Here is a 19,522-nt window from a genome sequence, read left to right as displayed (position 1 = left end):
CCAGAATCCAAAATGCCTTTCCTAACCTGGCTTGCAAATGCTCATCTTCCCTTACAAATGCACTCCTAGTGCATTTGTCATTGACTCCAGAGTCGATTAAATGCAGTTCTCCCACCGGTCCTCTTCAAATGAAGTGCTATTTAACTAGACACACCACGAGGCAGCTGCTGTACAGCCTAGCTTGCTTTGTGCATCATTCCCCGGTTCACTGCCTGTGATGACTCCTGGGTGCCTGATGCAGGGGACCTCAGATTTTCCTTTGTTTGAGAGTAACCTTGCGTGGTTTTAGGTACTGTCGTTATAAGCAACGGCAATCCTGTTAAATCCTGCCGCATCTTTTTCTTTACCTGTCTGTAAACTGAGCATCCCTAAGAGCTAAAAGACTTAGATGAGAAGACAGGTTCAGCTGAACCTGTTTACTCCAAGAACAGCAGGGAGAACAAAATGCTTTGGCAAGAGTCCGCTGGGAAACTCTGAATTTCCCCCCCCCCCCCCGCCCCCAGGAGTGCAAACTAATGTGCTCTGAAGAAGCGCAGCAACTGATGGCATTCATTTGTGCAGTCCTGGTTTGAATGTGCTTTTAAAGGAAAATCTGCTCATTGTCTCATGAATACCTCTGCTTGTGACGTAGGGCTTGGTCCTCACCCTCCGCTGGGTATGGTGATGGCAGCTGATGAGGTGCGGAATGCTGCCCAGATCCCAGGGTGAGACTGGTAATCCAGGGAGGAGCGTTAGTCTTTCCGTAACAGCCTTCAGAGACCAACAAAGCACACCGGAGATAAGCCTGCCTTAAGCCAGAAGTAATTCTCGGCTAAAGCAGCAGTTGAAAAGCTGGACTGCAAGCGTGCGTCAAATTTGGGTTGTAAACACAACAAAGATGAAACCCACAACTCAACGAACTCTACACCCAAAGCTTTGATTATGAACAAGCTTTAAGCCCTTAACCCCTGGTGCAGCCTTGAAAAGGAGGATTACCACTTGCAGGCAGTGTAAGAACAGTGCCAGTTAGAGAGGAAGATTCCCATGAAAGAAAACTATATTTATTTTTAAATCCCTGAAAACTGCTATTGCTCACAGTTCTGACTCAACGCTATTTATACTGCTGTGTGTTACAAGTCACTAGGATGGAAATCACCTTCATTTCATCATTAATCCGATTTCTAAATACTTCCTACCCAATCTAATTTCAGAATTTGTGGGGGTTTTAGCTGTTTGGGTTTTAGAAACCTTGGAGATAGTTTGGGTTGAGATTGGGGAAAGGATTGTTGAAAAAGGAAGCAGCACAAAGGAGGTATCCTCATACATTCAACTCCTGCTCACTGAATTTTGTGTCGCGTTTGCCTTACCGGTTCTTGCTCTGCCCACTCGAAGGAAAGCTCCTGCAGATGGAGACCACACAAAAGCCTTAAAAATCAAGATAGGTTCCCACTGTCCAAAACATGCTCAGCTGGGACAGATGCAAGATGGGTGGAAGTCTCTGGTCTGTACTATGCAGAAGTTAAGCCACACCATAAATCTTTGTTTGTAAGGTATATTACGGTGTATTTATAAAAAAGCTTCCTACCAGAACACCCTTGCGGAATGCTGGCTTTTGCAGAAGTGTCCTTGCTTAAGGACAGCAATATTCCTGTTCACGCTTGTGCTGAAATCCCAGTTAATACAGTACCAAGCCTGTTTTCAAAGCTCTTACATTATTAAACCTTCAAAATTGAAGTTCATTAAGAACTAGAGGATTGTATGCAGTAGCTATTGCACAGCACCAATCCCCTAGTATGGGTTTATCCTTGGCTTCTTCCAAATCCCCCTAATTAATTTTTTTTTCAAAGGCCATCAATCTGAAGCAGACAAACATCAGAGAGTCAATTCATTAACATTCCCATATTTCCACTTATCTTGGGCCACTTCTTCTCTTATTAATAGCCAGTAAGATTGGCATTTCTAAAAATAACCAACCAGCGCTGGAAGCAAAACTCCAGGGAGCCCTCCCAAACCCCATCAATCCTCCCAGCAATACTTCGGAGTCTCGTCCTGAGGTCTCCCGAGTACACCCTGGCAGTTGGCAATCTCCGAGGCAGCCCATGAATCAACATCCAGTATGAACTACGAGACGCTGATTACTCAAGTAATTTATTACTTCTAGGGTGACCAAAAGGATGTTTACACGAGGAAATTAGGATACTTTAGAGTACCGTTGAATGTGCCCTGAAAGTTTACCTCTGATTTCTATGCCAGCTCAGTTTCTCTCCCTTTTACGTTCTTCATCGCAGGTGAATTTAACACTGCTATGGTGCATCAGATTTACTTTTAGAAAGTCCTGAACCTCTGTTTTCTCCCTACCTGCAAAAGGCGAAGGCAAGAGCAGCACAGTTGCCTTAAACACATGAGACAGCGTGCTCAAGCAGCACCAACAGACTGGGAGATGAGTCACCGACTATAATGAACGATTTTATCTCTCGTGGAGAGTGCCGAAAACAGGTGGTATTAGTTTAATTTCTACTCACGGCCTTGCGATTGTGGATTCCGGGCTGCTGCGGTATGCTTAGGAGAAAGATGTTGGGATCAGTCACCCCCAACTGATTATTATGGTCCTACTGATCCTAATCAGGAGGCAATCACGAATTACTCACTTGTTTCCCATTTACATGTTTGTATCAAGTGATTTTACAGTACTGCCTGACAGAGAATATAAAAATGCGGACACTTCACAGTGAAATATGCCACTGACTCACCGCTGAGGGGGAAGGAGTTTTAGTCCTCCATGAAGCAAGAAACGGGCAAGTACAAGACACAACACCTGACCTAACGAAAGGGACATCTGCATTTGCAAGGCAGTGAAATAACGTTTAATTAAGAGTATTGACTAGGTTATACGTGGGAAGGAAGCAAGCAGAGGCAGAGGGGCAAAGACTATGCCTGAAGTCCTCCAGGGAGGATGGACAAAAGGAAAATTGGCTCTGGCAGCTAACATGCTCTGCCATGGAGGAAAGAGGTTTCTAATGAGTGAGGCTCTAATGGACACAGCCTGAGATGTCAGCAAATGTTGAGTAGTACCTTGATCAGGATGGGCAGCAAATCAGCTGGACAGGAGAGAGGCGTTTCTAATGTAACCTCACTAAAAGCAGATTAGTCATATGGTGTTTTTTTTCTTTCTTTCCTGTTTTTCATAACCACTTGTGACTGTACTGCCTGCTTTGGATGTTGTACATACATGCTTTCATCTGAATTTACTTTAATCTGGCTTGAGTTAGACGCATTTCCAAACCAACTTCAAGCCACGCTTCAATCCAAGGCTGCGACAAATAATCAGCCAGAGACTTCTGGACCCCTCCAGACTTACCGAGCTCCCCAAATTCATTCCCTTTAGGGTGAGCGGTCCCCCCATCAGCTGCATAAGCTAGAGATGGGTGTCTGGCCTCAGGTCTGGAGAGCCAGAAATGTCTTCAAGTAATCAATAGTGCAAAGAAAATTCTTCAAGAAGGAAATCTTAAAGGTGTGGGAGCAGGCTGTCCCCATGTGCTGAAAGATGAGCCGGCGGGGAAGACGACCAGCCTGGGTGAACTTGTTTCAACAAGAGCAAGAGCTTTGGCTGGAACTCAAGAAAAAAAGGAGAGTTTATGACCTTTGGAAGAAGGGGCAGGCAACTCAGGAGGACTACAAGGATGTCACGAGGCTATGCAGGGAGAAAATTAGAAGGGCCAAAGCCCAGCTAGAACTTAATCTGGCTACTGCCGTAAAAGACAATAAAAAGTGTTTCTATAAATACATTAGCAACAAAAGGAGGGCTAAGCAAAATCTCCATCTTTATTGTATGCGGGGGGAAACACAGTGACAAAGGCTGAGGAAAAGGCTGAGGTACTTAATGCCTTCTTTGGCTCAGTCTAATAGTCACACCAGGTGTTCTTGGGGTACCCAGCCCTCTGAGTTGGAAGACAGGGATGGGAGCAGAATGAAGCCCCCATAATCCAAGGGTAATGGTTAGCGACCTGCTACACCACTTAGACACACACAGGTCTACGGGGCCGGATGGGATCCATCCAAGGGTGCTGAAGGAGCTGGTAAAGTGCTCACCGAGCCACTTTCCATCATTTATCAGCAGTCCTGGCTAACTGGGGAGGTCCCAGTTGACTGGAGGTTGGCAAATGTGATGCCCAACTACAAGCAGGGCCAGATGGAGGATCCAGGGAACTACAGGCCTGTCAGTCTGGCCTTGGTGTTGGGGAAGGTCATGGAGTAGATCATCCTGAGTGCCATCATGTGGCATGTACAGGACAACCAGGCAACCAGGCCCAGTCAGCATGGGTTTATGAAAGGCAGGTCCTGCTGGACTAACCTAATCTCATTCTATGACAAAGTGACACGCTTAGTGGATGAAGGAGAGGCTGTGGGTGTTGTCTGCCTAGACTTTAGTAAAGCCCTTGACAGCGTTTCCCACAGCGTTCTCCTGGTGAAACTGGCTGCTCACGGCTTGGATGGGCATACTCTTTGCTGGGTAAAAAAATGGCTGGATGGCCAGGCCCAAAGAGCTGTGGTGACTGGAGTTAAATCCAGTTGGTGGCCAGTCACAAGTGGTGTTCCCCAGGGCTCAGTATTGGGGCTGGTTCTATTTAATATCTTTATCAATGATCTGGAAGAGGGCATCGAGTGCACGTTCAGTAAGTTTGCAGACAACACCAAGTTGGGCAGGAGTGTCGATCTGCTGGAGGTTGGAAGGCTCTACAGAAGGACCTGGCCAGGCTGGACCCATGGGCCGAGGCCAACTGTGTGAGGTTCAACAAGGCCAAGTGCCGGGTCCTGCACTTGGGGCACAACAACCCCGTGCAGCGCTGCAGGCTTGGGGAAGAGTGGCTGGAAAGCTGCCTGGCCGAAAAGGACCTGGGGGTGTTGGTCGACAGCAGCTGAACATGAGCCAGCAGTGTGCCCAGGTGGCCAAGAAGGCCAACAGCATCCTGGCTTGTGTCAGGAACAGTGTGGCCAGCAGGAGCAGGGAGGTGATCGTCCTCCTGTACTCAGCGCTGGTGAGGCCGCACCTGGAATGCTGTGTCCAGTTTTGGGCTCCTCACTCCAAGAAGGACACTGAGGTGCTGGAGCGTGTCCAGAGAAGGGCAACGGAGCTGGGGAAGGGTCTGGAGCACAGGGCTGGTGGGGAGCGGCTGAGGGAGCTGGGGGTGTTCAGCCTGGAGAAGAGGAGGCTGAGGGGAGACCTGATCGCTCTGCAGCTCCTGACAGGAGGGGGCAGGGAGGGGGGTCGGGCTCTTCTCCCAAGGAACAAGCGATAGCACGAGAGGAAATGGGCTCAAGCTGCGCCAGGGGAGGTTTAGATTGGATATTGGGAGAAATTTCTTCACAGAAAGGGTTGTCAAGCATTGGAACAGGCTGCCCAGAGAGGTGGTTGAGTCACCATGCCTGGAGGTATTTAAAAGATGTGCAGATGTGGTGCTTAGGGACATGGTTTAGTGGTGGACTTGGCAGTGTTAGGTTAACGGTTGGACTTGATGATCTTAAAGGTCTTTTCCAACCTAAACAATTCTACGATTCTAAAGCAAGGCTCTGGCATACAGCAGGATACTGGGGGCACCCAGTTTTTTGGGGTCCCTAGGAAATGGGCTGTCCTAAACCAAAGAGTATGAGATGCCCCTACTCAAAGCCAGGGTAGGGAACAGTCATAGATGACCACAGAATCAGTGAATGGTTTGGGTTGGAAGAAACCTTTAAAGATCATCTAGTTCACCCCCCTGCCACAATGACTGCTGCTAATTTCTAACCAGAGCTGCTAATTGTTCACCAGAGCTGAACTTGAACTCATCTTACTGATCAGCCCTAACCTTTAGCCAACAATGAAAACCTTTCATGCTGTCCTGTCTTAAAAATACATATATTGCTTTTTGAAGAAATCAGAGTTTGCTACTTAGACATAACTTTCCTAAAAATTGTCAGAGTACAGAAATTCAGCCATCCACTCTGTTACTTTGCTAGCAGGAGCCCTGAGAAGGTTTCAGCCCTGATGGACTAGCACTGCCCCACACAGTCCTCCGGCAGAGTGCACGCATCAACATGGATCAGGGTCCATTCCCTGAAGCAGCAGTTTGCACGTTCTGGCACTATTTTGTGCCAGAACTAATACTGATGTACCATTAAGTGCAAGCCTGGAAAATACTGTTGAAGAAAGGACACAAAACACAGCAACAAAGCATTAATAAAAACATGCAGTACTAATGAGAGAGAGTCCTGTGAGACACATCTTCAAAGCAGATCTCCCTTACATGCTCCTCTCTAGAAAGTAGTCGAAATTTTGCAATGTGTTGGAGACTTAACTTTGCAGTGGGTTCCCAGATTAAAAATCTATTTTGAAACCAAAATTAGCAAAACCAAGTTCATCCTCCAATGGAGAAAGAACTTCTGGCTGCATTTTTATTTCAGATAAAACCTACAGGAGAACTGAAATTCAAGTGGTAACATCTCCAAGGAAACAGCTGGAAAACTTGTGGTCTTTGCAGATGCGGTAGCATTCTGTATTCAAAGACAAATTGTACTATATTGTACTTTGCATTCCAGGGAGGGGGGGAAATCACCGACAAGGTCTCAGTATGATGCCACAAACTGTGCATGCAGCAAAACAAGACTTCTTGCACTGGATCTCGATGCAAAGAATATATTCTTCACATCAGTTTGCTAAAATGCAGCTAAAATTAGCAACATGAACGGTTTCACAAATCACTTTTTAGTAATTGCTGCGCATTTTCTGTTCTCGTCAAAAGGAGTGTTCTTTAGCACAAAGGAGTCACGATTTCCTTTCTCCACGCACCCCAAGCCAAGATGATACCAGCAAAACCGAAAGAAATCATTTTCCCTTTCACCTCTCTTCTTACTGATATGGACATTTCTCAACTGTATGAAATTCCCAGTTCAAATCGACACCCATGCAGCAGCAACAGAGAAAGAGGACTGGCATATGTCTTAAGCAAACAAGAAACAGGGAATCCAGAGAATACAGAATTTTCTTTAAGCATCTGGCTACTGCCTGCACGCTGCCCTCGCTCACACTCTGGCCCTCGTCACAAGTATTTGTCGAGACGGTGCACTTTGGCTTCTCAACATCCAGGGACATAGCACACCTGGAAACACACAGGCAAGCTCTTCACTTCAGCACTCAGCAGCCTGGATCAAAATTGTGGTTTTCTGTTTTTTGGGGGGTTTCGGTGGGGCGGCAGAAAATTATTACTTTTTTTGAAAAGGTCTATATTTCAGTATACATTAATCTTATGCCAGCAAGAATTTCTCTTCCCATACAATTTGCCAGCTTCCCCAGTTATATAACCTATATGCCTGTAAAAGCTTTCTACAGCTACCATAACTGCTAATATAAGATAAATTAAGGCACAAAGGTAGTCCCGACCTTGACTTCACACACACGCGATGAACTGATGCCACCGTTCTTAGTCACAATGCCTTGAAAATGAAATAGGAGAAAGGGCTGCAGCTCTTTCTTATATAGCTCCCTTCTTCGTGATAATGCTTAATGTATCCTAAAAGCACATCTGTCCGCCCTAATGACGGTACTTGCAGGAAGACTCTAAAATGGAGGCCGGCAATTTTCTATCCTCATAAGCTCTGGAAAGCAGCCCTCGACAATAACAACCTGCGACGGGGCCAAATCAGCGAAGTGGGAAATAGCAGTGTTTCGAGGAGGAAGACACCCACGGTCACGCAGTCTGTCTCCTTGGGCACTAAGAGCAGGATGGTTCCCCGCAGCGTGTCCTCTGCTACGCTGCTTACAATAACAGTATTGTCTGGCCAAAGCTACGATGGAATTTAACTCCATTACGAAGACGCATCTGCTGATGCTCATTTTCTACCTAATACGATGAATGTTCACAGCAGTGGTGTTGTCTGAAGTGGGTTTATTTTCAGATTAAGATGTATATAAAAAAAAAAAAACCAGGATAAAGCAAAGGTACCTGAAATTACAGCAATTTTCCATGACCCGTGCTCCTCCTTGGCTATTCTTTCTGCCTCCTCCATTAGTAACATACCAAATCCCTATAATGGGAGAAATAACAGGAAGAAAAGGTAAGTTCTGTAAAAATAGAAAGCATAAGCAAGGTCAGAATGTAAGCATTAGTACAGTACCAAGAGAGTCATATTTTTGGCACAGGAATGATCAAAACCTTACTGCAGGAGAGGGCTTGAGAAGCGTACCGCAGGAGAGGTGTACCAACATTAAGCTTTACAGTGGAGCTTTCTCAGGGTTTTTTTTTTTTTTTTTTCTGATCATGAAATTATTCATAGGCAGTTCTAGCATCTGACTGCTTCTCAATGGCAGGAACAGAACGAAATTAAATCCACTGATGGTACACCAACTTGGTACGCATCCCGTAATTCCTGGTGTCGAGCAAGCCTATCCTGCTGAGATAACCGATCCTGAACAACAAGCACCCATCTTAACGTGCCCTTACTAGACCTGGGTTTGTGCTAGCGAATTAAACAAAGCCAGAGCACAAATGCCAGACGCAATTGCCTACGCTGTCGAATTGCAGAAGGGTCCCAGTGCCATTCTGGGCAAAAATTCTAGCGTTCAAAAAACAGGTAGACGTGGCACTCTGGGACATGGTTTAGTCCAGTCTACCCTTGATTGGCTTAGAGTAGACTTGGTAGTGTAGGTTAATGGTTGGACTGGCTGATCTTAAAGGTCTTTTCCAATCTAAATGATTCTATGATTCTATGATTCTGACTGGGGACATCAGTTGAAACAGATGCGGCCAGACACTACAGGTCCAGAGACCCCTGCTGCCGTTCGCTGTTCTGATGTACACGTTGCCATAGCCCCTCGCAATCTTTATTTCCGCAACCCCTCCAGGAGTCAGGAGCTGTTACCGTGCTCATTTCAGGATGAAGAATTGAGGCGTGCAGCGACCGCAGGGCTTGTCGGGGCTACCCACCAAGGCTGCACCAAACCGCTGCGTGACCCTCGCAGAGCCAGGTTAGGCTCAAGCTCTGTGCCGCTCTCCTAGGCTCAGCTCATGACACAGGAGATGCCAAATCACAAAGAACTGCAGAAGAACACGTTAATATTCTGGACCAGATCCATGCCTTTATTTACGTTTGGAAATCTTGCACAGCAGGAGTGCTACTGGAATCACAATAATGCTTCAAAATAAGGGAATAGCCTTTCCATTCTGTGTAATGACTTCATTGTCCTATATATCTGGGAATAATTGATTGGATTAATTCACTCCTAACATTAGGATGCAGGAATTATACTCGGCTCTTTGTTCGTCTGTTTTCCTGACAAGACATATGGAATTGGGCTGTGGCGACACTGAAGCAGATGTGATTTAGTTCTAAAAAACGTTAAACACTTATAGGTGTTTTTAAATAACACACAGAAATCTTCACTCTAAAACGTCCTTCTAATCAGAAATTGCCCCCACAACTGTGAAGAACACTTTCTGATTGACCTCTTGAACACTGACTATTCCGAACAAACATGAGTGCATCATATGCCATGAAATTTCAATTTGCAGCCTATTTTAATGTTTGTAGTTGGCTACTTTCAATTGATTTTCTCTCTCTCTCTCTCTTTTTTGTTTTTTATTTTTTTTCAAATACTTAGGATGACCACTTTTTCTTTCTGAATTTCTAAGTGTTAACTATTTTAAAGGGCAAACATCCACTTCTTTTTTTTTTTCTTCCTTTTTCTTCTCCCCCCCCCCCCCCCCCCCCCCGGCCCCCAGACACTGCCTTGTGGTCACACATCATCAGCATCTAGCAAAACTGCATCTTAATGCATATAGTCAGGGAAAGGTTAATAAATACAAGGAAGTTAATTTAAAACATCAGCCCTGAGCACTTCTGGCAAAGAGGACAAACTGATTGCTTTTTTAAAAGCTCAGTCTGAAGGTTCAGAACCTACCGGGGCAAAATTTAATTCACATTTTTGCTCATTGCAAGCCACAGCATGTTACATGCAGCAGAAGGATAATGTGCCATTTTCATACGAGTCACTGCAAGGAATTACACAGCTTTCCACTCCATTCTTCACATGCTTTAAGACAGATATGAAATGGCCTCACAAGTGTGTCTGAAGCAAAAAAACTGTCAGACCCAACTAAGAGACTTCACTCGGCAGTCTCGTCAAATCACTTAAACTGATACACATCTCGGAACCGAAGTTGGATTTCTTGTTTTGGGAGGAAGAATATATTCAGTAAATGTTCCTTTGAAAGAAAACTGGGTGGTCTTTCCTTATGTAATTATGTCAGATTTCAGAAGTGAAATTCAGCTATTGAACAAGATCAATTTTAGAAGGAAACAAAAAGACACAATGGATGCATCTCCTTTGTTTCGTTTTCAGCCAGCTTGCAGTGAAGTCTGATGTACCATACAGGACATCAAAGGAAACATGCTTCAGAATCAACGATGCTTAGTACTCGAAAGCCAAATTAGCACCAGCATACATGAGCTCGTGTTGTACAGGCATGAAGCCACGCTGATAGCATTCAGGCATGGTTTTTTTTTATCTCAGAGCAGTTGCAATTGCCTAAACATGACCACACTAGCAAAAACTCAGAAGCAGCATGATTTCAGCGGGGGAAATGCAAGAAGAGGCTGAAATTCAATTCTGTTTCTATTGCAGTGGACTACAATTCAAAGTGACTGAATGAATCTCAGATATTAAATAAAATTCTTCTCCAGTTATATTGGGGAGAGGGGAGGAGGGTGCAAGAAAGAGGCACAGATGAAAAATAAGGATGGCTTAGAGTACCTGGTGTTGAAATTTTGAAGGATCCCTACTGCTCACGGGGACCACGCTCCCATACACGTGCAGTTCCCGGACAATGGAAACGCCTCCTTTCAGCTCAGGTCTGAACGACTCCTCCGAACATTTCCGCAGTCGTAGAAGGCCAACGAGAATATCCTGCTCTGGATCTTCATAGGACAGGAAGGTCTCCCAGCCACCATTAGCCACATAATCTCTTCTAACTAATTCAATCTGGTCAAAGAGAAGCAGCGATGATGAATACAAAGAGGAAAAGAGAAAAGGAAAAACTTCTTTAAAAATATTTAAGCAACACGTTGAACACACCAAAACCTATTTCATGGATCCATAAACTATTATGATTCAGAGAAAACATGAAGCGCTTTCTTAAAGGTCAATTTAATTCTAGATGGATTTTAGCAGTACTGGATCAGAACAGCTGTCACTGCAGTCATATTAAAGATAAAACATGCGACTACTTTAATAGAAATGTATTTGCCAATGGGACAGAACTAGTCTTCAAACCTAAAACCTGTGTTTCTTGACTTACTCGAGATGGGGGCAGCAACTCTTGCCACTAACCAAGGCACTTGCTCTAATTGAAATTCAGCTCCAGTTACAAACTTGCTAATGTAGAATGAGTAGTTTCGCATCTGCCTTCACAAAATCTGCATTTTTGTCCCTGTCTCTACTGCTTTGCAAAAGAAATGCCTTGAGATGTCTACAGAACATGGGTCTTCTAAGCAGCAGTCAACTTCATTAATTACCAATTAGTTCTTTCCAGCACCACACAGGACCTACCTACACAAGCAAACAGTGTAGTGCGACAGGAGCGGATCTGAAAGAGTTGGTGTTGAGTGAGTGTTGCATTACGTGTGCTTTACAGAATTGGCAGGAAGTGTTTTCTTACTCCTTCGGATAGTACTGAAGACACCAAAACCATCCGGACAGGTACCCTGAGAAATGACCAGTAACAACATATTACCTGCCTCAAATCCAATTTTTTATAACCATCTAGACAAAGGCAGCTCTGAAGATCACAAGTGGAAGGGAAATTGAAGTGAGAGTTGGCTGACTGTGGAGAATACAACAAAGACCATGCTTGCGTAGAAGCAATTACTTCTGCAGAGCACCTAGAAGCTACAAAGAGTAACTGGTGGATAAGAGAGCAGAAAGAAGAAAAAACTTCTCTTTCAGACAGTCCTGAGCTACCATCATCAAGGCGCAGCCCCAGGACCCAAGGACTCCCTTACGGCAACGTGAGACCTGATCAAATCGCACATAACGGTAGCTGTGCTTGTATGTAGCAGAGGTAGCGCTGAGTTTATTTGATGTAACCTGTAGCCGATGATGATAATGTCACATCTTTGGTGACACAGTGAGTCACTCTACTTGCCTTTTGAATTGATAGGGTATAGCTGAAATAGCTGCCCATCCCTGCTGTAGGGACTCCTGTGCCCACCTGTAACAACCAGCTGCTAAGCAGATCAAAATTATTTCCCAAATTGTCTGGCTCCAGAGAGGAGTGGCAGCAATAGTTCGCAATATTGAGAGCCTGATGACAACAATATATGTTGGGAGGTTTTCAGCAGAGACTAGTCCTGGTCTCATCCCATGAACCAGGCACCCGTTACCAGCTGACGTACCTTAGGTGCGCTCCTGGAAGGTGCTTTCTAAATTAATCTGAAAGAAACCAGGTTTCTGTGCTTGCTGATGCTTTCAAAGTGGGGAACGATCGGAGAGTCTGCTTCACAAGCACGCTCCTGATCTGAAACCGTCATGCACACACACCTGCCACCATTTTGAGAGACTCCTTTAACTTTAGGAATTCAAACATGAATGGCAAAGCATCAGTGGATGCCCTGTGCACCAGCGCTGCACTGGGGTTTCTAACATTTACATCCTGACAGTACAGTATAGGATTGATCCCTATGTATACCTTGCCATGCTCTTCCCAGTACTACTATAAAGACTACAGCAAAGGACTTCAGTATTTTTTCTGCAAATCCTCTAATACCCAGAAATCCATGAATTAAAGATTTGTTTACAGCAAAACCGTAAGGGATTCTGTCGCCTGCCTGCTCTACTCCATGACGAAGCCTGCGTGAACACAGCTCACAATTAAATCCCTTACTGACTACAGAAGCAAGGCTCATTTCAACGCTGACGTACAGCTCACGGGGTAAGTGCCCAAGCAGATGTCTGCCGATGTGCCAAATTCTCCAAGAGCACAACTCCACTCCAGCTTGTGTGTCAGGACGGCTGACACACACTGATCCAGATCTACCGCTAGGTACGTAACACCACTAGTAAAATGGAAATGTACAGGAAAACAGAAGAGTGTGAGACTTTTAAAATACTCAGATTCTGCAGTTAGTTTCATATGTGGAAAAGCAGTTAGGTTAAAGCTTACTGCTAATTGATACAAGAAAGACATTGGGGTGCTGGAGCATGTCCAGAGAAAGGCAACGGAGCTGGGGAAGGGTCTGGAGCACAGGGCTGGTGGGGAGCGGCTGAGGGAGCTGGGGGTGTTCAGCCTGGAGAAGAGGAGGCTGAGGGGAGACCTGATCGCTCTGCAGCTCCTGACAGGAGGGGGCAGGGAGGGGGGTCGGGCTCTTCTCCCAAGGAACAAGCGATAGGATGAGAGGAAATGGGCTCAAGCTGCACCAGGGGAGGTTTAGGCTGGAAATTAGGAGAGATTTCTTCATGGAAAGGGTAGTCAAGCATTGGAACAGGCTGCCCAGAGAGGTGGGGGAGTCACCATCCCTGGAAGTGTTCAAAAAACGGGCAGAGGTGGCACCTGGGGACATGGTTCAGTCTAGTCTACCCTTGATTGGTTTAGTGTGGATTTGGTAGTGCAGGTTAACGGTTGGACTGGATGATCTTAAAGGTCTTTTCCAACCTAAACAATTCTATGATTCTATTCTATGATTCTATAAAAAAAACCAGAAAATATTATTAAACACTGCTATACTAAGAGTTCGAAATGGCAAGACTGGAGAACTCCTGGTTTCTCCCGAGGACAAAACAAGTAGAAAACATGGCTCCATTGCTTGTCCTCCAGTAGGGACTAGACAGAATCATAGATGCCCTGTTATGCCCACATCCAGTCTGAAAGACACTTGTAGACAGAAACAAAGACTACAGGAACCTCTACCAGGAGGCTTCCTATTGTAAATACAGCATGTTATAGCATGTACCAGATAAGCTGACCTGCTCAGGAAAGTCCCTACCGGATCGTGTCTTTTGTTCTCCCCACTTCCCTGGGCACAGAGGTTCCTAGGATACATAAATCCCCTCAAAGGGTTTCCAGGGACTCATGAGATGTACAAAGCCTTTTCCTTCTGGGATACTGGTATAAACGCGGCCAAAGCCAGCCTGCATCGCCTCCGGTCGGTTGGTGCATAGCGATGTGTGCTGCAGTGCCCAGTGTCAGTCCCTCGTCCGTAAACCATCCTGTGTGCTGGGTAAGAACAACTCTCATCAGGGTGGATCACCATTTCAGTATGCAAACCTATTAAATGCCTGGCACCGTCTGTTTTAAATTTACTTTGACAAACAAAGGGAAAACCCAGTTGCAGATTACATTATTGACCTAAACCAGCTACTCCCAGCTTAAAAATTTGCCTTATTCCTACCAAGGCTCTACACTGAGATCATTATCTTGATAGAACCCCCCGCTTTGCAGGAACAGCAGCTTCTATGTCCTACACTTTCTGCTTTAACACTAATGTAGGTTCATACCTGTAACAGAGCTGTCATTGCCCCTCGCCTTTCAAAAACTGTCAGTCCGACGTCTCTTCACAGCAACGACTCACTAGAGCATTTTTAAGGCTATTACGTAGCACTATGCAGCCTTAACCATTCTGAGAGCAAGCAAATACCTTCCGCTGCTATGGAGAAACGCCACTAATTGAAAAGGCAGCTTAGAGACAGCTCTGTAAATAACCAGCTATCGGCAAGTAATCTACCTCAAATTGATGTTTAAAAAAAAATACTTTTAAAAGCAGACACAGCATCGCCATTATAAAAATACATACAGCCTACTGATCCTTAACAGAAAGAAGTTGCATAAAGTGTAACTAATTACAGTTCGCGATTAATTTATTTTAGATCTGACATGATAGCCTCTCTTATCAAAAGGATGCGTTGTTTACTTATGAAGCCAAGAAAAACATCATACCTTGTCATTAGTCTAAAGCGCATGAAAAATTATACCATCTTCAGAATATTTCTCTTGCTTGCTGTCATGATAAATTTTGGTAAGACTACATAATGACATCCTCCTGTCACTCAGACAGATGAGTTTAACAAAGGGAATTTTCAACATAACGTTGCTTTGAAAACCCTGTGATAAGCTATTTGCTAACTACTCAAGAAATTTACAATTTAAATTAGATTACCACCGCTGACAACAGCCGTCTTTGGAAGATATTTCGTGAAATGACCACAGATTAGATAATGGGAGCGGAGCACAAAGGCTGCATGGCCTATGTACAAACGAGTCTGTACAGCCTCAGTTCTTGCAGAAATCTGGTAAGAACAAGATAATTTATTTGGGATCGTTATACATTTCCATCCTGGATTTCTGTTATGCAAGGTGGGAAGTATTGCGCTCCATCTGAATTCACGTACCTGCAGGAGAAAACCAGACTATGGCTCCCAATAATCTCCAATTTGCAAAGTGAGAACATCTTTCAGATGCTAAACTCGGAGAATATTGATGCTACTTAACTTCTGGCACCAAACTCAGAGCCTCTTTGAAGCCTAAATAATCAGTGGAGCTTCCAAAGCACAACTGAGAGGACCTCTGTTAGGAATCTCTTTCTGTGCCGACACATAGAAAGCCAAACCCCAGTTTGGTGGCTCACATTTAGCGGGTCCGTGCCCGTTGCACAGGAGAGGAGAGAGGTATGTAAGTGTCATTCTTACTCAGCTTTCTACCCAGGGGTGGCAGTACCTTCTGCCTGGCACAAAGAATTCTTGTTTGAAAGTAAAGGAGGTATACGATGGACAAACTCTACAATCACTTCAAGTCCCTCCTTAATGTCTCCAAAGGAAGAGGAAGAGAATACTTCCAGTGTATGATTTATTAGCCACAGCATATGCGTATACTAAGATGGATCCGACGCATCTCCTTGGGTGCCATACATGGCCATGGACCTCCTGACAAGTTTTTGGAAGGGTTGATCGCTCCTTGTAACTACAGCAAACTGGAGGATTAACGTCCTAAATTCGATGCTTGGAGTTCAGCAGTGAACATTTTCCTTTCTATAAAATAAGCATAGCAATCTTTTTGTGCGCTATTTTAGGAAGGTAAAAAACAACGTATGTGTCACATACTGATTGGATCTACTCACATACAAATATATACATACACGTTCAGAGGTGTATTTATACATATACTCTTTGCCTATATAAACACGCACATTCACAAAAAAGCCTGTAAATTCACCTTGCTAAACATGCATTCCTGTTCAGCATGCACACACTGTGTTTTTGGTATTTTTCTAAAACCAAATTTGTAATGAGAAGGGAGAAAAGGGAAGGCTGAGAAGCGGTAAGAAAGAGCTGCTCATTTTGTTACAACAGTGCAAATACCAAAATAACTGCTGGCTGTAGTCAGTTTATTGAACATGGTGGTCCATATATTTCAACATGTGACTGTGCTCAAACAAGAGACATCCAAAGCTGCTGCAAAAATAATGGAAAATTGGATCCAGCTACAAAGGGAAAACGCAGGATTGAACGGGCAACAAATGGGTTCCAACGCCTCCACACCAAACACATATAACAATTGTGTCCAAAACAAGCTCCTAGAAAAAAGACAAATTTTACCTGATATGGTCTCACTTTATGGTGAATTTCTTGAATTCCAACCTCTCTTGTCCTTACATCACGACACTAGGAAAAGAAAGGGAGGGGAAAAAAAAAAATTACTTGGGAGAAAAACATTAAGCTCTGAAACATACAGATTTCCAGCCACCTATTGGGTTCAAAACTAAGCTGAAATAGCATGAAGTTGCAAGGATGAATTTCAAATGGGTAGACTTCAAAATAAAAATGCTCACCGATCCATCCCTAATATACCTCGGAAAGAGGTCTTAGTGCTAAATGGGAAGACACGCTGGCAAAAATCAATTCACTAAGCAACCATTATGGCTCATGAGGAAACGTACCCTTTGATTCACAAACAGCAGGGTCTGGAGGCAAAGTCAACATACAGGAAAGAATAACAGAGAAAAAAAGACTTTGGCATAATCCATTTTCACCCTACATTGGGAAGGTCTGACATTGGCAAAATCCACGCTAAGCCACCAGAGGGTCCTTAAATAGCCAGTTTTTGAACCTCAGCAACCCTTTTCTTGCTTTTAAACGATTACAGGAAAACTGTTGCAGAAGCCCTACCCAAATATCAGAAAGTAAAGCTAACGCTGATCTGGCATCCACGGAGCATCGCTGAGGAGAAATGACGGAGAAAAGAGAAGACAGCCAAAAGAAATCTCCCCTCCCTCAGAAGTCAGGCAGAGGAGGAGACGAGGCTCCAAGCTCCGTGCTTGAGAGATGGGTTAGAGCTGGCATCCACTTTTGTGCTTCTCAGCAAAGCCAACGCAAGTTGAGGAATTTGGCACCCGTTCACGTAAGCAAACAGCTGTGACAGTAGAAGCACTCCTACTGCGGGAGACGATGCGCATTCCCGTCTTGGCGGATTCTCGGAAAGTCCAATGCGAAGCTTAACCCAACTTTTGTCAGCAAAGCGCAGCCACAATACTGTTACCCGAAGCAGTAAATGCTCGTTTCATTCCACTGGCGCTGCTGTACTTGGAGGGAAGGAAGGAAGATAACCTCCACCAATGGGCTAAAATTGCTCTAACAGCAACACCTACCTGCCCATGGAATTCCAAAAGCCAGACTTTTGGAAATACATTTACATACAGACTTTTAGACAGGGAATGAATGTATGAAAATCCAATTCACACAGAAACTCAGAGTATCCAGAACAAGCACAGCTCTATCTCATGTCCGGTCCTCCTCTGAATGCTTTTAAATTCAATTATCAGTATAAAGCAACAGTCTCCCAAACAGCAGAAAAAAGTTTTGTTCGTTTTTTAGAGCGGGCTATTGTAAAACCAGGACTCACTGTCGCACCAGGATTCTAGAGTAGATGAACTCTTCTCTGCTTTACAATTTCTCAGCTACTCAAACAGCACAGCAAAAGGCAGAGTATCCACTCTTCATTAAGAACCCCAGAACTGAGGAAGGACAATGTATTCTGGGGTGCTGCTTTAAAATTCTGTGTCCCAACTGCGTGTCTCCACTTGCACTCTGGCTGGCAATCACGAAGGCCAGCAGCCGGTCCCTCCAATAAGGCTCCTCAAGAATAATTTCTTTCCAACAACCACAGGCACAAGTTGCAGTGTTGGTGTGACTGATCCCCAACCCTCAAACGCACTCCTCACCAAACCATTCCCCAAAGAAGGATGCCAGAACTGCCAGAGATGGTGAGCTGGCTGATCTTTACTATTGAGCCTGCAAATATGTAAGATTCCTACAAGTCCCTTCCTTGCCTTGGCCTTTTCCTCTCCTTTTCCAAGCCAAGAGACAAGAGGACAAAAGCATATTTGTAATTTTCTGCTATGACACAAGAAAAACGCAACAGTACCGTACATTTCAAGCTATATTGCAGCAGACTGTTTGGTTCCCGATTCCACCAGCTGCAGTTTCTGCCTCACTAAATTAAACTCTATAATCATCTGCACAGCAGAGATATTTACAGATTTGGTTCTTCTAAAAGCAACGACTGCCAGCCTGACAAGCCCTTGAATGGTTCGGCTCAGCCCTGACTGCCGTGGATCAGCTATCCCTGCTTCTCCAGCTAGTCTTGATCAGGTTCAGATCAAATGATGTGGTTTTAGTATCAAACTCAGGGAAGAATTCACTAGTAGCCTTAAAGAGCTCAATTGAAAAGGCTTAGCTGCACCACGGAGGTTGTCTCCCCTGCCTGGTTTTGAAGTGAAAAGTCAGCAGGAGGGATGGAAGCTCCTGTGGCTGGCAAAGCTGCCTGCCAAATCCTGGCTTGCTACTGGAGAGAGACTGGGAGGAATGATTTAAGGAGAAAGTCCAGGGCATCAGCTTAGGAGAGATTAAGTGGTATGGAAAGCCCAGCTGGAAGGAAGACAGTCTGGAGTTTATTTTCCGATCTTTTGCACTGCAACCGGCAAGATCCGAGTGAGATGGCAAAGGCAGTGAGGAGCTAGATGTAGGCTGGAGAACTCCCCATGTTAAATACCAAGAATATAGGTCTGCAGCGCAAACTGATGTAGGCCTACAGGCACACACGCAGTAGCTGAAGACTCTCCTGTTGCTGGATGCAGTAACGCCTTAAAACCTCTTTAAGAAAAGGTGAGCTAGAAAGAGGGAGCACTAAATCACAATACAGACGCACGGAACAGTTGTGGTGAGGATCTGCCCCTGCCTGAACACCAGGACACCAAAGCAATTAAAGCCCTTTGGAAATAGTCTCAAGGAGCATGAGGTTTATGTGATGTTTTGTCTAGGAAGTTGGACATCCCAAGAAAGGCAGAACTTGGGCATAACTTTACTGGAGGATCTGCAGACTATGGCTGATAACCGGGTTTTGGAGGGAGGTTCAAACAGTGAGCAGAGTCAGAGCAGACCATGAGGGGCACCGTGAATGCCCACTACCACAGCGACCTTCCGAGAAAAACCAAGACTGGGTATACGTACCTCCTTCTGACTTCCGAC

The 19,522-nt window shown here is 44.8% G+C and overlaps 1 protein-coding gene across 3 annotated transcripts in view; it reads right to left on the bottom strand.

Moving 5' to 3' along the window:
• The window catches only part of ELP3 (elongator acetyltransferase complex subunit 3), a 99,031-nt gene that overhangs the window by 16,218 nt on the left and 63,291 nt on the right, over positions 1-19,522 (bottom strand). For all 3 annotated transcript variants that reach the window (XM_075707443.1, XM_075707444.1, XM_075707445.1), the window contains exons 12-14: positions 16,595-16,660; positions 10,763-10,990; positions 7,956-8,037 (exon numbers count right to left, since the gene is read on the bottom strand). In XM_075707443.1, the coding sequence (XP_075563558.1) occupies positions 7,956-8,037; positions 10,763-10,990; positions 16,595-16,660 (376 nt within the window). The remainder of the gene's footprint in view (positions 1-7,955; positions 8,038-10,762; positions 10,991-16,594; positions 16,661-19,522) is intronic.

This window comes from Pelecanus crispus, chromosome 3, assembly GCF_030463565.1.
Source record: "Pelecanus crispus isolate bPelCri1 chromosome 3, bPelCri1.pri, whole genome shotgun sequence".
In the NCBI taxonomy this organism is placed as follows: domain Eukaryota; kingdom Metazoa; phylum Chordata; class Aves; order Pelecaniformes; family Pelecanidae; genus Pelecanus; species Pelecanus crispus.
The sequence above is the reverse complement of the archived record's forward strand: the minus strand, read 5'-3'. Positions and strand labels throughout refer to the sequence as shown.